This window comes from Melospiza melodia, chromosome 12, assembly GCF_035770615.1.
Source record: "Melospiza melodia melodia isolate bMelMel2 chromosome 12, bMelMel2.pri, whole genome shotgun sequence".
In the NCBI taxonomy this organism is placed as follows: domain Eukaryota; kingdom Metazoa; phylum Chordata; class Aves; order Passeriformes; family Passerellidae; genus Melospiza; species Melospiza melodia.
In genome coordinates, this window is record NC_086205.1 from 14,023,077 (window position 1) to 14,048,492 (window position 25,416).

At 39.5% G+C, this 25,416-nt stretch overlaps 2 protein-coding genes across 5 annotated transcripts in view; one reads left to right on the plus strand and one right to left on the minus strand.

The window, feature by feature from the left end:
• Positions 1-10,370, minus strand: part of ATR (ATR serine/threonine kinase) — a 38,866-nt gene extending 28,496 nt beyond the window's left edge. For 2 of the 3 annotated variants that reach the window (XM_063166908.1, XM_063166906.1), the window contains exons 1-13: positions 10,306-10,370; positions 9,564-9,655; positions 8,514-8,657; positions 7,063-7,952; positions 5,902-6,089; positions 4,477-4,671; positions 4,029-4,255; positions 3,122-3,274; positions 2,781-2,973; positions 1,925-2,184; positions 1,334-1,524; positions 1,128-1,228; positions 639-810 (exon numbers count right to left, since the gene is read on the minus strand). In XM_063166908.1, coding sequence (XP_063022978.1) covers positions 639-810; positions 1,128-1,228; positions 1,334-1,524; positions 1,925-2,184; positions 2,781-2,973; positions 3,122-3,274; positions 4,029-4,255; positions 4,477-4,671; positions 5,902-6,089; positions 7,063-7,952; positions 8,514-8,657; positions 9,564-9,655; positions 10,306-10,364 — 2,865 coding nt within the window. In that variant the 5' untranslated portion in view covers positions 10,365-10,370. Of the gene's footprint in view, positions 1-638; positions 811-1,127; positions 1,229-1,333; positions 1,525-1,924; positions 2,185-2,780; positions 2,974-3,121; positions 3,275-4,028; positions 4,256-4,476; positions 4,672-5,901; positions 6,090-7,062; positions 7,953-8,513; positions 8,658-9,563; positions 9,656-10,305 lie in introns of those variants that run through there. The other variant, XM_063166909.1, reaches the window with a different exon arrangement.
• A 169-nt stretch (positions 10,371-10,539) lies between these two features.
• The window catches only part of PLS1 (plastin 1), a 41,316-nt gene continuing 26,439 nt past the window's right edge, over positions 10,540-25,416 (plus strand). Inside the window, exon 1 of one of the 2 annotated variants that reach the window (XM_063166912.1) lies at positions 10,540-10,560. The gene's annotated coding sequence lies outside the window, so the exon portion shown is untranslated. Of the gene's footprint in view, positions 10,561-11,019; positions 11,075-25,416 lie in introns of those variants that run through there. The other variant, XM_063166910.1, reaches the window with a different exon arrangement.

The window sequence follows — 25,416 nt, forward strand, 5'->3', positions numbered from 1 at the left end:
GGTATTTAGTATTATTTGCCCCTTGTTCACTCCCTAAAACTAAACACAAAAGTTTCACTGGTCTTTCCATGCATCACTTTTCCCTCTCATTTATTGCACATAGATCTATGATTATGACTTTGCAACAGAACTGGATTATAATCAACTTATTAATTATATTCAGTTTTGGAACTCTGGATTCAAATATTGCATTACTAAAAAATATTCAAAGTTAGAAAAGTCTGCTTTGACAATTTTCTTTTTAAACAGAACTTGTTGTCGTTAGATAATGGATAGAACAAAAACCCTAAATCAATCATGGCACAGAATTATGCCTGTGCAATGCTGACTTCAATTCCAATTTTAAACCACACTGTCTTGCAGCAATAGTACTACAGAATGCAAGAGCCTCTGTTTCAGAATGAAGCATCTAGGGAATAAACCAGAGAAGCAACACTATTGAGGGGAGATCACAACAAAATCCAAGATTTCCCATTCCTTCCTGAATGTTGGTAGGGCCTTTTCCTTAAAATCATTTCTTTCTTGTCCTATGAAATTTCATCTTGAGAAATACTGCAATTTTGACCTTGAATTCCATTTTCAAAATATATTCAAAGAACCCAAAGGCATGCACTTTCTAAACCACACACTCTTTTTACCTGACAGATTGGCTTCTTGTACTGACTGAAGAAAGCCTGCAGCTTTATGGCCTTGGCTGCTGCCAGGGCCCGGATCTCTGTGTACGCTGCTCCGGCCACCGAAGGCGACTTGGACAACAAACAGTGCAGCAAATGCAGGAGGGCAAATGGCACCAATTCTCCTTTGGATGCCCTTACAAAGTAAGCAGAAGAAAAAGGATTAAAAAGTAAACCTGAATTGTTGCATTAATAAAATTACTTAAGAACATGCAATTGCCATCATGCAAAATGAGTCATGCTTGTGTCTGCATGGCTTAGCTGTAGTTCCTGTGACAGGGCAGAAGAAAATGAGAAAATGAGAAAATGTTCCACAGGAATCAACAGCTCTGTACAGTTGCAATGGACTGGGAAAAGGGTGACTTCAAAATAAGTAATCTTACACTTAAAGAAAGGGCACTTTGTATCACAAACTGACACAACCTGGCAATTTTCAAGATACTATCAAAATACCTTCCAATATCTCCTGTTGTGAGAATCAAGGTGTCTTTAAGCTCATTATTTCTTGACATTTTGGCATTTGTGTAGGCTTCTTTCATCCTTGAAACAAACAGCTGACACATAGGAGAACAAAAGCACATAAATGTTAGTGTTTGACACTAGTGAAACAAAACCCATAGTAAGTTAGGAACAAAACCCAAAAATAAACATGAATTCACCTCTTTTATGAATCCTTCTTCAGAGTCTAAGGATTCTAGTATGTTCTTTATGCAGTTACTGAAAGCCACTCTTACATCTTTGTCTGGATCTTCCATTAGATTTAATAAAGACCCAACAAGAGTCTTCACACTGGACTCATCATTATTAAAATCCAGGTGTTTGCAAAGATGAGGTATGTTTTCTATAAATGCTGGATTGGAGGAGGGAAGAAAAACATGCTTTTAATAGTTTTTCCAAATCTACAGAAGTGCACAAAAAGGTGAGGCAAACAAACCATAAAGCACACTTAACTTTTTTAACCAAAAGAATAAATACTGTGAAATCAGAGAAGAGATTTAAAATTCAGATTTTATCATGTATTACACTTTTAGATATAGCCATAGACCAAATTTAAGCCAAGGCAGCTTAAAAAGAACATCACTGGCAACATTAAATATCAGCAGTGATATCAATTGAAACACAACACTTCAATCATCAATAGAACTATTAAAAACCCAACACAGAATAAAAGGAATGGAGAAAGGTACAGATATAATGACTTAGTACGTCAGATGGAAGTGTAAAATGTTACTAAAGGTAAAGCCACATACCTAGCTTTACTGAACTGGGTGCTTTGCTCTCAAGTAGAATGAAAAAGGGCTTGAAAACACAGGCTTGCACAGAAGAGGTTTTTCCATGAGCAGAAGTCACAGTAAGGCTGCTACACAAAATATCATGAGTAACATCCTTAACAGCAGAGTCTGCTAAGGAAGGTTGTACATGGAATGGACCAGAAAGACAACAAGATAACTTCCCAACTATAGCAGCACAGGCCTCCTTGACTAGCTCAGACTCATCTCTGATTTGATTTCTGAAATGGAAACAAAAATGAAATTGTTTTAATAGGTCATTTACCTAGAAGTTTGTTTTTCTACATTGTCTGAGTTCTCTAACTACACTGGCAGTACTATCAGGACAGCTTAAGGATCTGTCTCACTAAATCATCTCTGTCCTTTTCAGATCACCCTCACGTTCTGTTAAATGTTTGCAGCAGCACTGGGCATGGTGAGGCTGGCATGCTCTAAAGAAGAAACTGAAGACTAACACAAAAGGACAGAAGACACCAAGACATCTATAAAAAGGGCAGAGAAGCTGCAAAGATTTGAAGAGACATATGGACAAACAAACAAAATGGATTTTACTGACAAAAATATCTCCCTTCCCCTCCTAATTTAAATGAGGGTCTTCAGCTAGCAAAGGAACTTGCATACTGACATACTAAGTGAGCACTATTCTGTCACACAGACATCATCATGTGCACCTATCCTGTTAATATCTCATGATTTCTGAAACTAAGATCTAATGAATTTCATTTGAAATGAACATTTATTTTTGTGCTTATGCTCCATTTATTATATGCCCACTTTTCTTCTTGCACAAAGACAGAAAAGCTGCATTAATACATACAAAAGAGCTCTGGGAATCACGCTGCAGGACTGCACAGGTTGAAGCAGGAGAGAGAATCCTTTAACACAAGTAGCCCGAATTATTTCATGGTGACTTTGTAATGCCCAGTGATAAACTGATTTTCTCCAGTCCAGATGAATGTTTTTTGGGAAGACAGTCAGAAGGAACACACAGTGTGACTGAGTTTGGGGTGCTAAAGAGAAAAAAAAGAAAGCAAAGAGTTACCTGACCTAAATTTCTAATACCATCACTCATCATAAGAAGGCAAATAAAATAATTTTACTTTAGAATAATAATCATTCCAAAGTGGAACTAGGCTTTATATACTTTAACATACTTACAGAAACTCTGTGCAGTTTTTTGACTCAAAACTAGAGGACCAAACCCCCATATAGATGGCTTAAAAGAAGAATCATCAGGATGGCTGTAAATCCAGGGCAGAGACAGCAATCCACATAAGTCATCAAGAATCTGATCACTCAGTGGAATTTTCACTAGGGGAAAGAAGCAGCAAAACAAACATTTAAAAAACATTTATAAAACATTTTATGTTCTTAATTTGTTACAAAATATTACTCTTTCTATCAACAAAGATTAGTATCACTGTTCCCCCATGTTATCATACTTTTTAGGCATGGAACCTAAAAATCTCATTAAACAGATGACAGAATGTAACACATGAGCAGCAGAATTAATATAACTTTGGTATCTCTGGATTTGTGCAAAGATTTTCAGCTGGACTTCGGGGTGTCTGGTAAGCTGAACTCACAATAACATTTTAGTCTTGGTAACTGAGTCTGTCCTCAATCCTAGCAGTTACTTTTAAAAAACCTGGAAGTACTCAATATTTTTGGTACCACACATGCCATGTTTGCTGAAGCTGGTCACGGGCTTTGAAATTGTTGAGTGGAAAAATGACAGCAAATTATGCTGCCTCTGTGTGCCTTTAAAAGAAAACCGCTAAAGTTTTTTCCTTTTTTATGTATTTTCACTATCCCCATGTACTCTCTTCATCAGATAAAAATCAATACAAGTACAGCCAAAGAGAAGTAAATGATGTTCATAAAGCAACGCAAATGAAGGTCTCTAAACAGAAAATGATGATTTTTTTTTTACTTAATCTTTTTTGTAAAAGAGTTGGAATACTAGCACAAGATTAATAACATCAGCACCTTCACCAAAATACTTAATACAGTCAGATGAATTCCTAATTTACAAAATACAAGACAATCTTAAAGGGTTTCTTACCTTGAGCATATAGCAAAGCATCAAAGATTTTAACTATTCTGTCAATCACTTGTTCTAGATTAACAATCTGTGCAGCAGCCTCTAACAGGTTTCTGCAGACTTTCACTACTCTTGTGGTAAAATCAGAGGAAATCCACTTGAACTGTACATTCACCATTGAATCTGAGGAGCTTGGAGTATTCTTACACGTATCAGAGTTACATGGATGAGACACTCCATGCTCTTTACTGTTAAAACAGAAATCACATCAATGCAACAAATGCAACAAACAACATTGAATATTAACTGCTTGTAAGCCAACTTAGTATGGAAATGGGAAATGTACTTCTTCAAAATGTAGAGACCCATCCAATATTGATCCTGACATACAGGCAAGCATTAAATTACACAAATTGTAACGAGAGTTACAGAAACTGTTGGTCTCACAGTTTCCCCTTGGTACTTTTACCTGGTGGAATCTGCTGGGGGAGAGCAGTGAACGATGCACAGAGCAGCCAATCGCAGAATCACAGCGATCCCTTCCACAGGCTGGACAACATCCCCTGGCAGAGCTTCTTCCTCAAGGACAGATATTAAGGATGCTGCTTTCTTAGTGATGGAATTCCACAGAGCACTCCTCAGTTTCATGTTTACAGGGCTAAGTCTGTAATTTGACCATATTAATTATTTTCCAACACACACTTTATTTCAGAAAAGATAAATAATCATAGCAAAACCAGAGCTAATCCATATTTTATATAGGATTGGGAAAATACCAAATGAAGCTTTAGCTTAAATGTGTTTTTAGGAAGGAAAAGATCCTAACTCTGAATTTTAGTATGACTCATATCAGACTTATCTGATAGGCTATAAACATTTAACTCTACAGTCCTTGGAAGGTCTTGGCAACCATAAAATGGCAAATGTTACACCCATCACTGAGAGAGGCAAAAAAAGAGAATCCAAGGAACTATAGGCCTGTCAGCCTAATCTCACTCCCTAGGAAGATCACGGAAAAAGTTTTCCTTGAACCCATTTCTACCTGCATAAGGGACAAGAAGGTGACTGGAAACAGCCAGCATATATTTATGACAGGCAAATTGTGCACTTGATTCCCTCCTACAAGGAGACAGGCAGCTCTGTGGAGTAAAGTGGCTGCTTCTTCACACAACTTCAACTGTCTACAAAGTTAGGCTGACAAGAACTTTGTGACGGTCTGTATGAAATGTCCTGCAACTGGCAAAAAAACCCTGATGCAATAGAACAGACTGAGAGCTGGCTAATTAACGAGCAGCTTTGGAGAAAATGACTTGAGAAAATGGAGAAAAAGCCAGCAGGCTTGTGGAAAAGTGGAATATTAGAGCAGTGTGACCTTGTTTTAGAGAAAGTCAACTACACCCTGGGCTGTACACAAAGAGTGAAGGCTGATCACAAGCCCACACCTGGAGTGCAGCATGCCCAAGCCAATTCTGAGTGCCCAAAGACAAGAAAAAGGTCAACTGCTGGCACAAGTCCAAGATAATCAGGGAGCACAGCACAAGTAGAGGCTGAGAGAACTTGTTTTGTTCATCTGAGCACAACTTGACTTAATTAGACCTGCTTTAAGTACATCCAGTGTAAGACCACAGCCACACACAATCCTGTCACACTATGTATGCTCTCAGCTTTGTTTTCAGTGTGAAAAAATGAAAATAGTTTTCATTGAACCCATTCAAAACAGCCTCTTTACTAAAGTTTGGCTTGAAAATCACCAGTAGATTTTGATCCCTCAAAATATAATTTGGATTTTTTTCCCCAGAAGCTCTTTCAATCTGTTAAGAAGAAACTGCCTCAAGAAGTTGTCATTATTATTCAATATGCAAATGACTATAAAAGCAATTACTAAGTGCCATACATTAAAGGTGCAGGAGATTTCTTTGGATGTTTTGTGGGTAGGCTCAGTCGCCGTCTTTTCTCTGGAACTTCGTCACTGCTGCTGCTCCACCCATCAGTATCTGAGCTCTCCAGCTGGTTCTGCTGGATCTCCTCAAAGATTTCTTCTGTTTGTGTTTTTAATGCTGTATAAAGTGGACTCACCAGATACTGGGATGGACAAACAACAGAGGTACCATGATGTATGCTCTGCCTTAAGTTGTGGTATTATTGCTTCTGACTTAAAATATTAAATTGCAAAATATTGTGGTAAAAAAGTTCCTAAAACCTTTCATTTTAAAAAAACTTAATTACAAGATGAAAGCTCTTATGAGCAATGCAGTTTCCTGTTGTGCTAGCAGACAGGATGCAGGTTATTCAGCTGGTTTCCAGTTCCTGCCATAATACCTTGCTACCAAAGCCATGACACAGACACACAAAGTTTAACAAACAGGCAGGATGGAACAGAGGCACTCAGCATATCAATAACTCATTATCAACAACCTTGTTATGCTTCTTAACTAAAACAGGGTTTATTTAGGTTGACTGTCAGGAAGAAGTTTTTTATTAGGAGGGTGGTGACACACTGACACGTGCTGTCTGGAGAGGTGGTGGATGTCCCATCCCTGGAAACGCTCAAGGTCAGGCTGGGTGGGGCTCTGAACCCTCCTCTAGTTGAAGCTTATTGCAGGGAGTTGGACTAGATGGCCTTTAAAGGTCCCTGCCAACCTAAACCATTGACTCTATTTTAATTTAAGCTTTTCTACCTGTCCCTAACAAGCATGACTAAGAGCAAATGGTTGGAAAGTAAGAGCATCTCAAGCTGCTGCACATTACTTGCAAAGCTGCCCTCATATGAGTGCACTCTGGGCCTTACTTCCATCTCATATTATGGTTACGGACAGACAGTTGTGCCTGCATAGCTTATGGGCAGTTTAATAATGTGAAAAACAGCAGTCCAGCTACATCCAACAGGTTTAAGAACCCTGACCTGTACGAACACATGAAACAATTGAGAAAAAAGGAGTATCAACCTAAACATGCAACTAAAGATTACATTTCCTAGATTTTCTTCTTTGCATAGGTATAGAATTTTGTATATGACCTATTCACACAATAAATTCAGTTTTTAAAATAAACCTACCTTTTGTTCTTCCTGAGTTCCAAGCACATTCACAAAAATTCTACATATGGTACTGATACGGGCCTTTCTTATTTGTAAGGCAGATTCATAGCCAGCTGGAACAAACTCCAGAAAATACTGCAGCATGTGGCAAAAAGCAGTTTTCAGCTTTTCACACTGAAGGCACCTAAACACATCCCCTTCAAACCATGAGCAGAGCTTCTCTAGCAGCATATTCAAGTAGACAGGTTCAATAGTTTTGTAAGAATCTGCTTCAAAAGGCAGCAATGTCCTCACCAACAGTAAGAGTGGTTCTCCAAAGAGTTCTGATTCCTCAGTATCCATTTCAAGTGTTGATTGTAGAATTGCAAAAAAGACTGAGAAGAAAACACTGGCTAGCTGTTCTGGAGGTCCTCCTAAATGAATTAACTTCACTATAAACTTCATTGCCAAAGTTTTAACTTTTGGACTGCCATATTCTAACAGGGAGCAGCCTATCCCCCAAAGAATAATATCCTGTCTTACAAAAAAGATATCTGCAGCAATATTTGTCAGAATAGACATTAATACAACTTCCAAATATTCTATATTTTGCATACCCATCAGCTGTAATGGGGCCAGCCTTAAATATCCCACTTTGTCACTCATATTGCTGGAAAATCTCTGTACAGTCACTGGCCAGACCAGCCCATCTCCCCAGAGATGCTTCTGTGCATCTCTTTCATGCAAGATAATTAAGTCTTGAAAAAGATGTAGCAAGTCTTCAGTTAGTGCTTCAAAAATGGAGCCACTCTTCATTTTAAACAGAAAAAGTAAAGAGCAGATGACATCACAAATGTTCTTGTGCAAGGTGTTGCAGTTTGGAGCTGCAGCAATACGGAGAAGCCTTGTTATGATCCAGTTACTAAATTCTAGGACAATAAAAGAGAATTTTTATTATTAAGATAAAAATTAAAATCTCCAGTTGAGGACCTCCGTAAGAGCAGATTGCTTACCACTAAATTTAAACTCCTTGAGATAAATGCTACAATTGTAGGCTCAGTAAACAGAGTCTTCACTGGGACATTTACTCAGCAAATCCCATTAAAAAAAGAGGAGAAGAGGGGGCAGAATATGGGGGTTGGGAATGGAGGACACACATTTTACAGTGGTATTTCCAGACATTTTGCTCTGTTAAAAAACACCCTCAAGCAATGAGTACAGGTACAGCATATCTCATCCACACCATATAATAATGTATCTATACAATGGTAATGGAAAATGTCAAAGTCTGTCCTGAGAAATTTCCATTATCACAAGTGTTAATCCATTCACAATATTCAAAGTCTATCATCATATTCACTCATAAATTTATAATGATGAACTTACATATCTGCCTTTTTCACCTTCCTCTTCTTTTGGATGATCCCACTGTCTGCAAATTTAAATCCTCAAAATACCAAGCTTCAACATAACATTTTTAACAAACTCACCAATGCAACTGCATTTGGTTTCCTCCTGATTTCCATCCACATTTACAAACATAAGTGGGGAAGATTTCATGATATGTTGAATAAAATCAAGCAACATCACAGAACTTGGCTGTGAATCTGATTTCTTAATGAGTTCCAAGGCAACTTTAAAAAAATAAGACAATATTCAAATCAGCATAGCAATAAACCACTTCAAAAATTTTGTTCACACCTTATGAGGAATATTTTTAAAACATATATAAAAAATACTATGATATGGTATTAAACCTTTCAAATTATTTATTGTGAGTATATTTTCTAATCTATGAAGGTAATTGAGTGCATATTATAAGCCCTCTTTGTGACTCCAAACTGTATGAAGTATAAATTACTCATTAAATATTATTAATCCCAAATGCATTAGCATTCAGTTAAAATTCTATCCGGCTGTGTGTGGAGTGAAGAAAAGCAAATACTTAACATTTCCCGAGGTTTACAGTCTTGCTAGAGAAACAATGTTGAGAATTGTTTCAAACCTCCAGAACAGGAAAGGTTTTAAATGGCAAATTCAGCTCACTAAAGCAGAAGGTTTAACAAAACACCAGACATATCTGATGCTGCTCCATTGAAACAGGTATTTGAATCTTATCAGATTTATCCAGATCCCACCGGGATCCTATCCAGTGTTAATACAAGAAGGAAACTATCTGAGATTCAGACAAGATTTCAGTTCTGAGACATATGTGAATATTAAGAATTGCAAGCTGTGTTACTCATGAACAGTGACATTCCATGGCACTCCTGCTTTACACTGTTGGGAGCATTTGTATCCATACAACCCTGCAGCATCCACCCCTCCTTCCTTGGGGATGTGTGTGTATGGTTTATTCACAAAGGGAACTTCACATCCCAATGGAAAATACTTCATCACTGGCTTTATTAAAAACTAAGTTATAAATGGTATTGTATTCAACTAAAGCTTTCTTTAGAGGTTCTTAACTTTTATTTTTGACAGGAATTACTTAAAAGTATAAAGCAGACAGTTTTAGATTATAGGAATGTAATGCTTACCAACATCTACCTCTGTAAGAATTCTGTCAATGAACTGGCACAGTATTTGTCTTGGTTTCTGCACAACTGTGTTGTATTCCTCTGGACTAGCACTAAAATTAAAAAGAATGATATTTTGATGTTACCAATTTTAAAGTACAAAATAATTACTTGGAAGTCTGTCTCAACAGCTTAATGTTAGACACTGATTTTCTTCTAGAATTCTTCAAAAATAAATACAAATTGATTTCTTGGTGGTGTGTAGAGGTTTTGCGGGGGAGTGAGGGGGGAGGTGTTGGGAGTTCTTTTTCAATTTTCTTGTTTTAGTGACCGGCCTGTCCCTCAGCACTCAGGGCTCGTAGGGTCACAATTTCAGTACACAACTGTACCTCCATACCCGCTCGCTGCCTACTGCAGTGCAAACTCCAGTGCTGGTGCTGCCATTAAAACTGCAGAGCCCGGCAATTCCAGCTCACAGGGCTCTCAGTGAGCGCTCACAGCACACTCAGCCTCAGGCCGGGGCTCTGAGGCCCCCAGGCCGCTCCGGTCAGGATCTGCCAGCGCCACCGGCAGGGAGAGGGCCAGGCCCCGGCAGGCGGCGGGAGGAGAAGGGACCGGCCGAGGTGACGGCCTGGCCCCGCCGCAGGACACCTCGCACACCTCCTTCTCCCCTTCCCCGCCGCACACGCCGGGCGCGCCTCCCCCAGTGCAGCACAGCCCCGCACACACACGCCCTGCACGGCGGCCGCCGGGCCCGTCCTACCCGGCGAGCTCCCGCAGCGCGGGGATCATGGAGGCCATGCCCAGGCCCTGCTCCGCCATGGCGCCGCTTTGAATCGGGCGGCGCGGAGCGGGGCGGGCACGGCGGGACGGCGGCCGGCACGGCCCAAACCTCCTCCCCCGGCGCTGCGCGGCTTTAACCGCTTCGTCCCTGTACACGGAGCGGCGGCTCCGGGTCGGTCCCTGATGGCTCCCGCGGACACCTCGCCGCCCCAGCGGGGCTCTGCTGCACGGACAGGTAACACCCAGCAGGGGCCGAGCGCTCCCCGCCGAGCCTCGGCCGGTCCGGCAGCAGCACTGAGGGACCACCCGGCCGCCGCGGGCGCCTGGCGGAGTACGGGCGGGGGCTCCAGGGGATGGGCGAAAGGAAGCGCCACAGTGTTGAGAGTGGCTTGGGCGAGGAGGGGCGGTAGGGAGGAAACCTCGGCGCCAAGGGAGCGCCCGGTGCAGCTCCCTCTCCGCCCGCCGCGTCCCGGCGCAGGCGGGACGCACCTGGGAGTCAGGTGTGGGACAGCCCCGCCGAGAGCGGCCCCGAGCGGCCCGGCCCGCCCCCGGCACCGCCCCGCCCGCCCGGGCCGGCCCCGCGGCAGCAGGTGGCGGCGGGACTGGCGGGGCGCCGGCGCTGCGGGACGGGCCGCGGGCAGGTGGGCAGTGAGCGGGGCCGGGGGCCGCCTCTCGGGTGCTGCCGTGTCCGGAGCGAGCGGGGCCGGGGCGAGCGGCGAGCGGAGCCGGCGGGAGGGCGCGTTCGGCAGGTGAGCGGGCTCGGCGCTCCTCCGCACAGGTAGCGGTGCGCAGCGTGTGTAAGATACAGACTTTCTGTTCTGTTATTGTTGTTACTTTCTGAGCGTATGTTGCTTTACGTTATGTTTCTTTTGCGAAACGTTTACGTGTGCTAAGTACGGAAGGCGTTGATGGGATCCCCGAAGGGACGCGGTCGGCGCTGAGCGGGAGCGTGCGGCCCCAATCGGGCAGCGAGTCCCGCGCGTTCGGGGGAATAAAGGATAAAACTGGGGGGCATGGGCAGGTGCGAACCGCAGAGAGAATACGCGAGGGGACACTCCACCCTGAGCTTTGTTTTTGTCATTAGGAGCTCCGGCTATTTGTTTATGAACTTCGCTTAGCATTCTTTCTGGGTTGAAATAAAATCCTCTTGCAGGATAATTCTGATGCCTGTTTCCACTGTGATAGGGCTGTGTCGCTTGCATGTAAAACAACCCACGTGTCTTTCAATTACTTGAACCATTTCAGATGAATGCTCTCGCGAACCTATTGCTAATATTTCATTCAGAGATGGTTGGTTTTGTCCTGCAAAATACATGTTTGTCATTTCAATGAAATTCTGCTGAGCTTTTAAAGGCTGGTAACTTGGCAAGGACCTAAAATACTTTAAGAAACTTTATGGAACTGGGTTTGGTCTTTGTTTTTCAGCATATATTGCAATGTTTTCTACCAGCTGCCTTAATAAGATGTTAGTCCTTCTGGAGCTATTCATAGAGAAAAAGCAGGAACCATGTAGCTATATGTGGTGTGTTAAGTAGAACTTTAATGCTTAAGAAAGAACAAGTAAATCTGGGTTTTGTTATCAGTGTTGTTTTGAACACAAAATTTTCTAGACTATTTCAATTTAAATTATCTATTATTGTGAAAACAATGTTCTGAGTGTAAATTTGCAAGACTGAAATGACAGTCACACTAAGGAAGGTTTAAACTGTACTGCTTGACAGTTTGATGTAAACTCCTGTGTCATCCCTGAGAGAACAGGATACTGTTGGTATGTTAGGAAGTTCAGGAGGACTCTGTTATCCTAAAAAATAAGCTTAAGTATACTGAATCATAGGGTGATTGTTTCTGCTGACAAAACATAAAATGCCTAATTTTAAAATGTGCTTTTGCAAGGGAATCTCTGGAATTAACAGTGAGATCATATTAGTATAGTTATTGTAGAAATGCTTTCATTTGTCACAGGTAGAATGCTACATAAATTTCTTGTGCAGTTTCTGTGAGCATTTACTGAGCATGTAACTCAGGCTTTCTTTTGTTTTGTGATAAGTACTTCTAACAAAACAGCAGAGAGATCTTCTGCTCCCCATTTTTCAGCTGGGAATTTTACTTCCCAGTTGCAAAGCCCCATCTACTGACTTCTCACCATACCATCATATTTCCCCAGCTGCCTTGGTGTTGGAAGACTCCACGTGAGAGTGCCCATAGCAACTGCACTGGGCTGTGCAGATGTAAGGAGTCTCACTCACACACCCTAGTGTTTCATAGACCCTCCAGGGAAGCAGCACCCGAAACACCTGCCTTCATGTCTTGCTTTTCTTAAGCACAGGATAAGCATCTCCTTGTTTCTTTCTCATGTCATTGTGTTGCACTTTTGTCTCTTGGCCCCAAGGAGAGGAGCAGACAAGTTACCAGGCATTTGAAGAGAGTGGCTATTGCTAATGAAGATAGTGTGCCTGGAGACTTTTCTCCTCCAATGCAGCTGATTCATGTTGGTGAAAGGAATCTGAGATGAGCAGAGCCCAGCTTGCCCAGCTCGGGTCAGGGGAAGAAATTCATGCAGATAGGTACAGCTAAGTGTCAAATTCAGTGTATATAGCGCTACCAAGATTTCTACCAAAGCTGCTGTTACTTTTTTTTTATCTTTCATTTTTTTTCTGCTCTTCTCCCTACTTAAGCAGTCCTCTCACTGTATATAGTTGCATGATTCTTCCACACTCAGGCCTCTCTCTTTCTTGGCTTTCATTATTTATTTACCACATGCCTCTGCAGGACATTGTACTTATTGTAAGGCACTGAGTGACTTTGCATTGGACCAGCAGGTCTGAGAGGACATGAGCATGTTAATTGTATTTTTTTTCCCCCTGTTGTTTAATCCTGAGGCATAATTACTGTTCTGGGAGCTCATGTGCTCTGGGGATGTCTGTGAGCTGTTCCCTGAACTGCATTCAGTCTCAGCTGTCCTGCAGGCTGATGAAGGGAGTGTAAGTGCAGGTGTGTGTTCCTTGGGCAGACAGAAGGAGTGTAAGTGCAGGTGTGTGTTCCTTGGGCAGACAGAAGGAGTGTAAGTGCAGGTGTGTGTTCCTTGGGCAGACAGAAGGAGTGCATGGAAGTGCAGGTGTGTGTTCCTTGGGCAGACAGAAGGAGTGGAAGTGCAGGTGTGTGTTCCTTGGGCAGACAGAAGGAGTGCATGGAAGTGCAGGTGTGTGTTCCTTGGGCAGACAGAAGGAGTGGAAGTGCAGGTGTGTGTTCCTTGGGCAGACAGAAGGAGTGCATGGAAGTGCGGGTGTGTGTTCCTTGGGCAGACAGAAGGAGTGCATGGAAGTGCAGGTGTGTGTTCCTCGGTGCCTTCAGGAGCTGAGACCTCACAGGCTGATAGCGGTGCTGAAGGGAAATGCAGCTGAGATGGTGCCTGGGGCTCCTGTGAGCTGGACTAGGGAGCTTCACTCAGTGTCAGGATGTGCTTATGGCTCCTCATCTGCAGGAACACCAAGAGGCTGTGAGTGCTCCAAGTCACATTTCCCTGTGCAGTCACGCAGGTGCCTGACCTTTGGACACAGGGCACTGCTCCTCTGCACTGCAAGAATGTGGATTTCAGCACTCAAGCCTTTTATCTCTGCCTCTGTTGCTTAGTCAACTGGGCTGGAATGAAGTGGCACAGATTAAAATGATGTGTCACCCTGAATGTTCGTCTGATGATTAAACAAAAGAGTAAAAATGGAAACAGTAAATGGTGGTAAGGACAAGAGGTGAGCCAGAAACCTAAAAGCAGATTATGTACTTCCAGCTAAGCAAAAGCTAACAGGTACAAAAGGGGAAAAAGTGGAAAAAGAAAACATATAACACCAAAATCTATTTGGCTTCTAAATATAGTCCTGACATGTCCTAGTCCTGCAAGCCCTTATTCATGTTTTTCTATGAACAAGCCTACTAATATACTACTGATAATGTAAAATAGAGTATCTAGAAATTTGGAGAAATGGCATATTAGAATATACATGCCTTTGGAACCTAGTTTTATTATTGGTATAGTAGCAATTACTGTTTTTTGTTTATATGCAACTGCTACTTTTAAAAATAGTTGCCTATATTTTTTTCTTACTTGTTTCTTGCTTTCCAGTATTTCTAGAAGAGTATTATTCTTGAGGCTAGTAGCTGTGGAGGAAACTCAGAGATGTATTTACTACCAGTATCAGTGTATATCATCAAGAATTTTTGAATGAGAGTTTAAATTCCTGGAATCTATTTTCCTAAAGAAAAATTTACAAGATCTGGAATTTGCTCTTTTAAAAAAACATGTAGCCACAGTGATGCTTAAACATCCCTTAGTGAAGTCTAAAACTCTGTACTAGTCATGCTAGGAGAAAATTTTGCAGTGTGCATTTAAAATTTCATTTAAACTACATTTGAAAATTCTAACTGTTGAAATTATGTAGATTCTTTTATTCTAATATTTCTTCAATGAAAATCTGAAAAACTGTATCAGCTACCATTGCTCCAGTTTTCATAGAAGGAAGTTGTTGTTTTCTGAGACTTATTAAAAGCTACAATTTTCCACCTGATTCTGTGTTCAGTACTGATAAAAACTGGAGTAGAGTTTATGCATGGGAATATTGATAAATGTTCTGCTAAATGTTCACTTTCCCCATTGTATTGCTTACTATAAAAATCAGTGCAATGGGGGAGGGAGAAGGGGAATTCATATTCTTTGTCCTTTTTCCATCTTTTTTTGGAAAGCAAATAAATCTATATGCAGTGGAGCACTAATTATCACTTCTTTGTTCCTTGGTGAGTATTTTCCCAGTACTTAGAGCTTCTGCTGCTCTGTGAGGGTTTTGTCAGTAGAATAGACATCAGCTTAACAGCCTGCTGTATGGAAATACCTGAAGTGAAAATTATAAGCATAATCTTACATGTAAGACTTCATGTGAAGTCTCAGTGTAATGTTCCATCTTTTTATTGCAGTAATTAATTAAATAAAAGACTTTTATAGCATTCATCATGGTGTCTGAAATACTTCACATCCATGATAACTGTTTCCATAAAAGCTCCAAAAGTCACCAGGTCTACATAAACAGATTAAATAAATGTAGGACAGGACTACCAGCAAGTAACAGAATCTGATCCCAACAAACAACTGTCCCTGAACAAGGCTCCACTGTACTGTGGCAGAGAATAAGGAAGCAATAAATTGTAAATGTAGTTCTGGCAAAAGATACTGAGCTGAGCAATTGCAATTGTCCAACCTGCAGCCTGGGTTTGAAGGCTTCTGTGGAAGGTGTTGCCTTCTTAGTTCATTTTCAGCCTGGCATTCAAGGAGCAAACAGTCAAATGGTGATGGTGGTGTGATTTGTAAAGCAATATTAACAATGAAAATAGCAATTGATATTGGTCAGATCAATATGGATCAGGAATTCAGGTTACTGACAGAACCCATTCTGCATTACTGCTCTCTTTATTAAGGTTTTTAATCATTGGTGTTGCTAAATCTTTCAAAAAGGGCTTGAAACAGAAACAGTAGAGATGGTTTCTCTATTTTCTGATGTATAATATTTGTGATAAAATATACTAATTACATTATATCAGCTTTGATTGATCTGATCAAATGCAGGGAATGCTAAGTGTTAGCCATAGCCTTATTATTTACATGGTTATTTTGCTACTTCAAAATGTAACCTGCTGAACACCTAGGTTTTTATGTGGAGGTGTGTACTTGGTTACCGCTCTTACATACAGGTGTCCAAGGAGAATAAAGGTACTGCATCACAATAGCTCATCAGAGACACTGGTACTGCTAAGCCTCAGAAATAAATTATGCATAGAGCAAAATGTGTGCTTCTCCATGCATGCTTTTGGCGGGAAAAGAATTATCAACCCACTTTCAGGGCTCTCTTGGCAGATGTTTCCTTAATAATAATAGTCACTAGAGAGAAAAAAAAAAAAGCTGGATCTACTATTTCCCACTTTTGTTCAATTAGTGTATTCATCCTTTCATCTTGTTAATAATCGGTGCTTGAATAGACTGATTAAAAACACTGACATGCAGAAAAGCTGAAATACTGTGTCATATCTTCTCAGCAAGATTATATTTATTTGAATGCAATTTCAAGAGTTTGTTTCTGTTGAAGATTCAGGACCCACTTGTTTCTTTCAAACCAGGTGTTCTGATAGCTTTTCTTTTCCAGAATTTTATAGTTTGGAATGTTTTTGTCTTGCTGATTTATCAAGCTCTCCTTCTAACTCCACATCTCCTCCCATTGTGTTTGTACATGCCCCACTGCTTCTCTTTGCACTAATTTATCACCTTATAACAAAGAGAAATGAAATTCTTTCTTTCATAGCCTAAAGGTAAGGCAGTGTGAAGTAGTATGAAGTTACAATTTTCCATTGGGCTGATTATTTTACTCTAGTCCTTCCAAGCTTGATTCATAGAATCAAGATATATTTAATTGAAGCTAGTGAGGATTTCCTCCTCCCTTTTCAGGCAATATGATGTATTCAATGTGAAATAACTGAATATAAAGATATATTTCATTTTACTTATCATCACTCTTATCAGCCACTTAATTGTGGCTGTGTATTTAATTGTATGGGGCAGAATATTCTTCACATCCCAAATTACAAAGTATTAGAAGCACATAAATTTAGATTTTTATAAAAAATTTCTTTTTTTTAAAAAAGAGAGTTAGTTATCATTTAAATAATACCAAAAATTTACTCTTATTTAGAAGAGTTAGTTGTCACTTGCTTGATGTTGCATATAGGAGGTAACTGCTTCACTAGTGCAAGCCCTATTGGACAAATTCTTCTAAAAGCTGCTATCTTGTTCATCTTAATTATTGACACTTCTATATCTTTGATTTCTCAAAAGAGATTCCATTATTCTGCTATTGCCAGAGATTTAAAAAGTAATTAAAACCAATGTGTGCACTCCTTAAAATTTCCAGAATCTTTGACCATTTTGCTTGAAACTCAAACCTGAGATTGGCCTCTTTACCACGGGCAAGGTGTTTTGGTCAGCTCCTACCAAAGCTGCTCCCAAGAGAAGCTTGGCAGCAGCACAGGACTTGTTTTTTGTCATGCCAGAGCAAATCCCCACTTCTGGCACTCCTGTTGTGTTTGTTTTCATAAGGTGCTTGTACCCTGACATGGCAGCCCTTGTGCTGTGTGAAGACAGCTACTGGGTCAGGCACCCTGGGCTTGTTAGTGAGCCTCTGTCTGATAGACTGACTGCCTTGGGGAAAGTAGAAATTAGCTATAATAATGGAACACATATTTTGGTTGCATTCCAAAATTTCTTTGTGCTTTCCCTCTTGAATTTTTTTGTGTGGTAAATCTGTGGAACAGACCCTTCTGCCATATAGTTTATTCTTTAAGCTGCCATTCTGCATTTTCCTAAGTAAATGAAGATGGAGGCGTAAACTCAATGGGATTATTCGATATCAGCTCTCCCCAAGGAAATCAGCATATGTTGGGTGAGTGATTGACCAGAGTCAGTGTGCCACCTAAGAAGTGCTTCATTAAAATGTCACGAGTTGTGCTGCTTCCCACTGGACTCCTCACCCAGCAGGAGACAGACCAGCAATAGGGGAAAGCTTGGGGGGGTAAGCATGGTACTGACTTGCTGAGTGACAGTAACAGCACAATGAATATTTCTGGGTCATGTTTAGATACTTAAAAATAGGGATTTAAATATAGGGTAGTGTTTAATGTTCGAGAGCATTAATTTTGGAGACTTAGAAATATGAGTTATTTTTCATAAATTGCCATCATGTAAAGTGACAGTAAACAATGTGACAGAGTTACTGAGGTTTCATGAAGGTCAGCAGGAGTAGGATGATTCCTTTGGTGTAGATTTGTAGCTAATTTAAAATCCAAGCCATATCCGTTAAAGTATTATGTGAAATAAAATGCATATTTTGTATGATCTCCTCCAAAGACGTTTTGTCCTTGTGAAAGAGCTGATTTAACAACAAACTGATTTATCTGTTGATCCCAGTTGATCATCTTATCATCAAAGAGTCACTTTTTAGCTCTGGATTTCATTTGCCAAATATTGAAAATCTGCTCTCAAAGCCTGAGCAAGTGTTATGACTGCAGAGTGGTGTAAGAAATTTAACATTTTCCCTTGAAAGTGTCAGTTTGGAAAGGCTCTGGTCTGTAATCTGGCACTCACTGCAGGCTGTGAGTAAACAATTGTCACTTAATGTGGGACATCTAAAAATGGCTAACACAAAACAAATGTGAATACACATAAATAATTATATTTAAGAATACTCAGTGTTTCAGCAAAGAGGCTCATTACAAAGGTGATCCAGCTTACAGCTTACAGTATTTTCTGTGTTGTAGGTATTGTTCCTTTTAGCAAGTACATACTAGATAACTGTATAGATACAATTATATTGGACTTTACCTTATGGGACTTCAGGTAATTAATTTTAAAGCAACAAATAATTTTTTAATTATTATTTTTTGTTTTGTAAAGGTTTTTATAACCTAACATTGATTGGTAAGATGATTTTTTTCATTATACTTATAAAAAGGAAACAAAACCTCTAATTAACAAAAATCATGAATGCTTTTATGCATTGTTTTCCAACAGATTAATAAAATGTTAGATTTTCATTGTTTTAGTAGAAATGCCTGGATATATCTTTTGTTTAAACTTTTTTTTAAACAAACTCATTACTTTGTTGCATAATTGCAATGTATGGTTTAATGCTTAGGGATGTCTGCTCCTGTTGCAAGCTCAAACTATCAAAAAAGATAAATTGTTGTAACTGAAGATTTTGATAGGTTTATTGTTTTTAATTTTGATTTCTGATATTTGCAGAAAAGATGGCAAAGTTTTCACCAAAGCATCAGAAGTAGTTTTCATTAAAGAATATAAAGTTATCTCCTAATCATAGGAATCCTAAGGCTGAGATTTTGAATAATTTAGTTACAAAATAATGTGCTCAGGAATTTTGTTCTTTTTCATCTACAAAACATGATTAAAAATGACAGTTGGCAACGACAACTGTAGATGTTTTATTCTGGCCTAATTATTAAGAACTACAGCCCCAGCAAATGAGCTTCCTGTGTGCCCCAGATAGTCTTCTAGTTTAGAAGGTGGGAACAATACTCTATTTAGCTTTAGTTACTCAGGTTTATTAATGTGCTTCTTTTATCCTCAGCACTTGGGCAAACATAGCTCCTTAAAGCCATGAGCTGGCAAACAGGTAGCACTGGGGCATCTGTGGTTCTGCACATTGAAATGCTGCCAGTGGCTTTGGCCATGTGTTGTGGAGGACCCTCCTTTTCCCTCTAGCTGCACCAATGAAAAAAGAAACCCAAAAATAACCTATGAATTTTCCATGACAGAAAATCCTGGCTTGCTTGCAGTATAGTAGCTGATCAGTCTAATCTAATAATCTTTTGAACCATGTGGAGCTGAAGGAGGCATTAGTGGGTGTCAGAAGGCCATACTGCCATCTGACAATTCATGAAAACTGGGAAATATTGTGGCACCACACATCTATTCAGTACTACCTGCAATTAGCCAGAGTGTGGAGAATATGTGGCTGTAAATTCAACTGCTAAGGGCAGAATGAATGCATTTCTATTGTTACTCTTAATGATATTCATGTGATTAACTTCTGGGGTGACCTTAAAACTAAGTTCATTAGTCAGAGTTAGCCCGTGTCTCTGTTGGAGTTTTACTATTTGTAGCAAGCTGAGGTTTCCTCCTTCAGCTACCAAGGAGCAGGCACAGGGCAGGATGAAGGCAGTTTTGTGGAGTGTTTCAGTTTGCTGTTCAACACCTCCCTCCTCTCTGCCTCTCAGGCTGTTTGTTCATTGCTCATAGTTCTGCTCTTCCAGTTACCTCGTAACTAAATGTTATCTTCATGCTCAGAGAAGAGAAAAATGGTTCATAATGTTCTAGCTGGCTTAAGAAAAAGATCCTTTTATGAAGTTATGAGTGCCATAGAAGGCTAAAGCCTATTCCTCAGCAAAAATAGGGAATACAATATGTCTTGCCTCCAGAGTGGCACCGAAGCTGGAAGAAACAGAGGCTTGGGACAAACACTGACAGCCTTGCAAAAGATCAGTGACATTGTAACACATTAAACAGGCGAAGGTGAGTACACTTTGATTGGAGTAGACAGAATGAAAAATCCAGCAAAGTCTCAAAAACTGTGAAGCTCATAACTTAGCTGTAATTTGGCACAGTTTGTGGAGTTGAGAAAATACACAAGAATCTGTTTAATTCTAAAACAAACTTCAAGTCTTTCCAGTTACTGCAAAGCAGGGCTTAAAAAGTTAATCTGATAATAATGTGAAGTATTTGAAAATTGAAGACAGGTGTTATTCCATATTTCATGTGGGTTTTAGTTGCTTTGGGTCTAATGTGTAGGGGTTTTTTGGAAAAGTTATTTTTGTAATCCTGACTGTTGCTTCTCATTAGCTTTTCTGTTTAGTAATTAACTAGCATAAAGGAAGTTTATTATTAAAAGAATAATTAAAGCATAAACTTCGACCTATGAATCTTATTTGAGAGGACTGGGATACCCAAAAAGCCCTACTGTCAAATGAGGGTTCTGTCAACACATGAGCTCTAAGTATGAGGTTTTTATTGATCCAGGTATTTCAATAAGAATTTCAGGATGTTTTCCAACTGAAATGTCCTTTAAAAATAATGCAGCTTATATTTGTCATGGTAGTTGCATGCTAACAAAAGCTGCATGTACCTAAACCTAGACAGAGAAAGAAAGAGATTAAGTATCATTTGCTGGTGTGTCTTTTAACTCTCTCTTTTGGTGTTGTAAACTTGATATGTAATGTCAGCCTAGGCACAAAAGAGTGACTTGAGGATGGAGTTCCTGAATGAACTTGCTTTTAGTAGTGTAGCCTTTCCATTTATATTTTAGTGTAGTTTGCTCTGATGGAATGTCATAGAGGCACCAGGTTTGGACTTAAAAAATAATTATGTTCTTCAGAGCAGTTACTGGTAATCAAACAGGTTTTATGAGTAAACTCATGAAATTTTCTCTATGTATTGGTGCTCTTTCCTTCTAACATGTATTTGCATGCTGAAATTGCTGTGATGCTTTGACCTTTGTAGGAATTAGTTTTGCCACAATTCCTTTGTTTGGCTGCTGTAGTTTTGGTTCAGCCTGTATTTTTTCCTTGCTTTTGGTCTCAGCATCTGAGGTAGAAGCTTCCAGTGTTAATTGGAAAGCCTGATCCTTGCCACCTGTGGCCCTCCAGAGAGAGGGCATTTTCCTGGTCACTGTGGATGCATGCAGAAGTGATGCACGAGCAAAGATACAAAGATATGGGGACAAGGTTTGTGAGGCAAGGGAAGCCTTTGGAACAGGAGGAGTGGAAAGGTGCTTGATAGGAGCTTGAACAAGTTCCCCAGGAAGGAGGGTCTAGCACTTCTGTGAGGGAAGCCAAATGATGAGTCAGCATGGGACATAGGTTTCAGTATAACAAACTGATACTTGGAGAGTAACAAATTGGAGAAGTTAAATTATATTGATGGTGAGAAGAGATAAGACTTTGTCAGATAAATGAACCAATACATTATATTGATTGAATTTTCTGTTCAAGGCTCAGTCAAATGCGTCTTGGACCATTGTAAACATTTTGCTGTTTACACAGGTAAAGAAGTTTCTTGTACCAATCCAACTTAATTCTGTTACTTCCTTGCTAATTAATTTGAACGTATTTCTGGAGTCATGAATTGTTTAAATACATTGCCATGTGTGAAATGGAAAAGCAGGAGTTTTGCTTTCAGAACGATGCCTTTAAATGTGTAATTTAAAACTCCAACTTCAGATTCTTGGATAAAGAGATGAGGTGGTGAGGTTGCTTCACTTTTGTTAGCATTATTTTTTGGGTTATAGTGGGCAGTTTAAGTAGTGTTCTTGAGCTAAGAAAAACCTGTTAATGACTAACAAAAATGAAGTTTTTAATTGAAAATACAGGTGACTTTAATGACAAATAGAAGTAGGCTATATATAGTTATATATCAGAAACACAGAGATGAAAATGGATCTCTCAAGCGTAAGCCACACAGCAGAAATGGGCAGCAAGTTTTATACCAGGACTTGTGAATTTCCTTTGTAAGGACTAGTTTTAACTGTGTCAGTAAAAGGTAAAAAATTTTCTAGACTCTGGACAATAAGGTAGGAGCAAAGCAACAGTAAAATGATTACATTAGGAAGGTTAGAACCACACCCACAAAGGTCACATGTACTACAAACCTAGTGGTTTCTACAAATGTCCATTTTCCAATAGGCTTCAGGAGACACTTGTTAGAGGATTTGCTCAACAAATGGAAGGTCTGCTGTGTGATCTTGAATCCTCCAAGAGAATTCTCTAGTCCCACTTCTCACACTGTTTTTGCCGGTTGTTTCCTGTCCTTGTGTTGCAACTGTGTGTCATTAACAACATGTAGATACTGTTGCTGGATGCAGTACTTTCTTATTGCAAAATCAAAATATTATTGTGTCTATGACATTCTGCTTTATGAACTATGAAACTGAGACATTGAGTGTGTACACTAGCACTTGTATTTCCATGGCAGCACCAAACAAGAACTGCTTCTGTCTCTCTCTTTCAATGCAATTGAAATCTCTTGGAAGGAGATTTCAATTGCATTACACTTATTTGTTTCCAAAGTTTTTCATTACTTGATTTGTGAGATGATTATTAGAGATTCTGAAAATCCGTACAGTTGAAGCTGTTGGAATGCAATTGAGCAGGATGTCCTCTATGCCACAGTAACTAATCTCCTTTAGGCCAGCTGTGAGGCTTGATAGGATGTTCCAGAGCTGAACTGCTTTAGGTTGGTGGCACACCTTCTGATGTCATCCAGGCATTTAAACTTGTGTTTCCAAGCTGTTTGCCTTCCAAGTGAGAGGCTCAAACTTCTTGGAACCAACCTAACAGGAGCATCCTTTTCTACTGTAGACTGCAGTAACTCAATTCCTGTTTATTCTATTTCATAAGCTGCTTTTATTCACAATGAATTCGGAAAACACTTTTTAGTGGAAACAGTCGTATTGGTGGATAGTTGGTATGTTTATGTTAAAAATTAAGTTCTTATCCCTTTTGTGTTCCTTTTATTGACTAAATATTTGTGTTGTCGTGAATGAAAACCATGAAAGAAGCTGAGATAGCATAAAAGGTAATTAAGATTTATGGTAAGAGTGTATTCAGGTTCTTCCTACACTTCCATTTTCCTTATGTCAGTACTTCTCCTGACATAATTTGGATACCAGCTACATGCTGTTATTGAACTTTCACCAAGCTAAAGGCTGTCCATAATAAAAGTGAGAGCAAGTGCCACTTCAACGGATTCACTGTATCAGACTTTTACTTTGGCTTGGATTTTTTTGAATCCAACCATGTTACAAAAAATACGTGGGAAACTTTGGTTTTGTCCCTTAATTTGCTGCTGTATTATGGCACAGGTTTATTATTTTGTATTGTATACTTTGATTCTGTACTCCATAATTTATTGGAAAGGTAATATATTTAAATTACATAAAAGATGAAGATTGTTAAGATACTGAATCTTGACATTTTCATCACAGAAAACATAAATCTTATGTCAAAAGTAGAATGATTTTGATTCAGATTAGGGGGTGCATTGTTTTTGTAGACAGTCTGATCTTGTGTTCTAAAAAACAGAAGTGTTGTGTCTTATCAAGAGATGTGTAAGAAAAATCTTGTTTCTGTTCTTTCTAATACTGATTTTCCTGGTGTTCTCAAGTCCTAAAGAAAAGCTGGTTGTTGCATGGAAGCAGCTTTGTTTATGTATTTGCCTGGAAATGGTTTGCTATTAGGTAGGGAGCCTTGGACACACTGTATTACAGAAATAAAAAAATTAACTCCTTTGCTGTTCTGTTACTTGCTGAAGAATGTAGTAACTTGTGTGCACAGCTCTTCAGGGCTGGTGTTATTGACTTGTGTCACCTCAGTGTCCCTCTCTCTCTCAGTTTCACAGAGAATGTCATATTTCAGATTTGCCCTTGATGACAATACTCACAGCTCTGTGCTGGAAGCAGGTGAAACTTGAAGAAATGTTTAAAAAATAACTTATTAACCAAAGCAGAATGGGTCACATGTGATCTGAGATAATCCATTTGGTCAAATTCAGCCCAAAATGTTGGTGTAGCTAGACTGTAAAGAGGTTAGCTTGGCAGGACATTTCATGAAAGTTTTTTCCATGAACTCAGTGTGCAACAGCCCTTTTTCAAAATTACTTGCCTGTGAGTGGTATAGGCATAGGTAAGGTTTCTGTTGCTATATTTTATTTGGAGTTCTGAATGCAACAACACAAAGCACAGGCAGTTTGAGATCCTCCTGAATGATGCATGCAAAGGAAACTGCATGAAACTGATACTGTTGATAAATTTGCATGGCTAGTCTGTACACCCAGCAGCCAAATGAGGCTGGAGGCATTTTGTTTGGATGAAAAGGTATCTTACTGAAATGAGCTTTTATCTCCTTATAAGAGAGTTGCTCTTAATCCTGACCTGAGCCTCATGAAATTGTTCTGTACTTACACCACAGTAAGTGAACTCAGAACAGGCCATGACCAGTCTAATAATCAAATATCTCAGCTTGTTTTACTTCTTATTCATCCAGGTTTATCTTAAAGGCATAGAGGAAATGTCGATTACTAACCATAGTTACTGTACTGTTGAATAAATTCCCATGGAGTGAGTAATTAATTTCAGTGTACATCTAGTCCTCCTTTCATGACATACATGTTTTGTAGACACAAAATTTATCACTGTGGCTGATTTGATAGCCTTATTTTAGCAAAGGTCAGTGAAGTTAAAAATACTATTTTTCCCTCTTAAATTGTACCTTGTTCACAGTGTAATGTCATTCCTAAAAGACTGAGGAAAATTCCATGGATTATTGGTTTATGTGTTGAATATTGGTTTATATATTTCTTCATTGTTATCCTCTAACTTCTAGTTATTAAATACTTTTGATCCTCATAAATATATCCAGTCATGTTTATAAGCTAGGCTGAGAAATATAATTTCTGAATGTTCCAGGTTGTGAAGCTTCAGACTGACTGTATCAT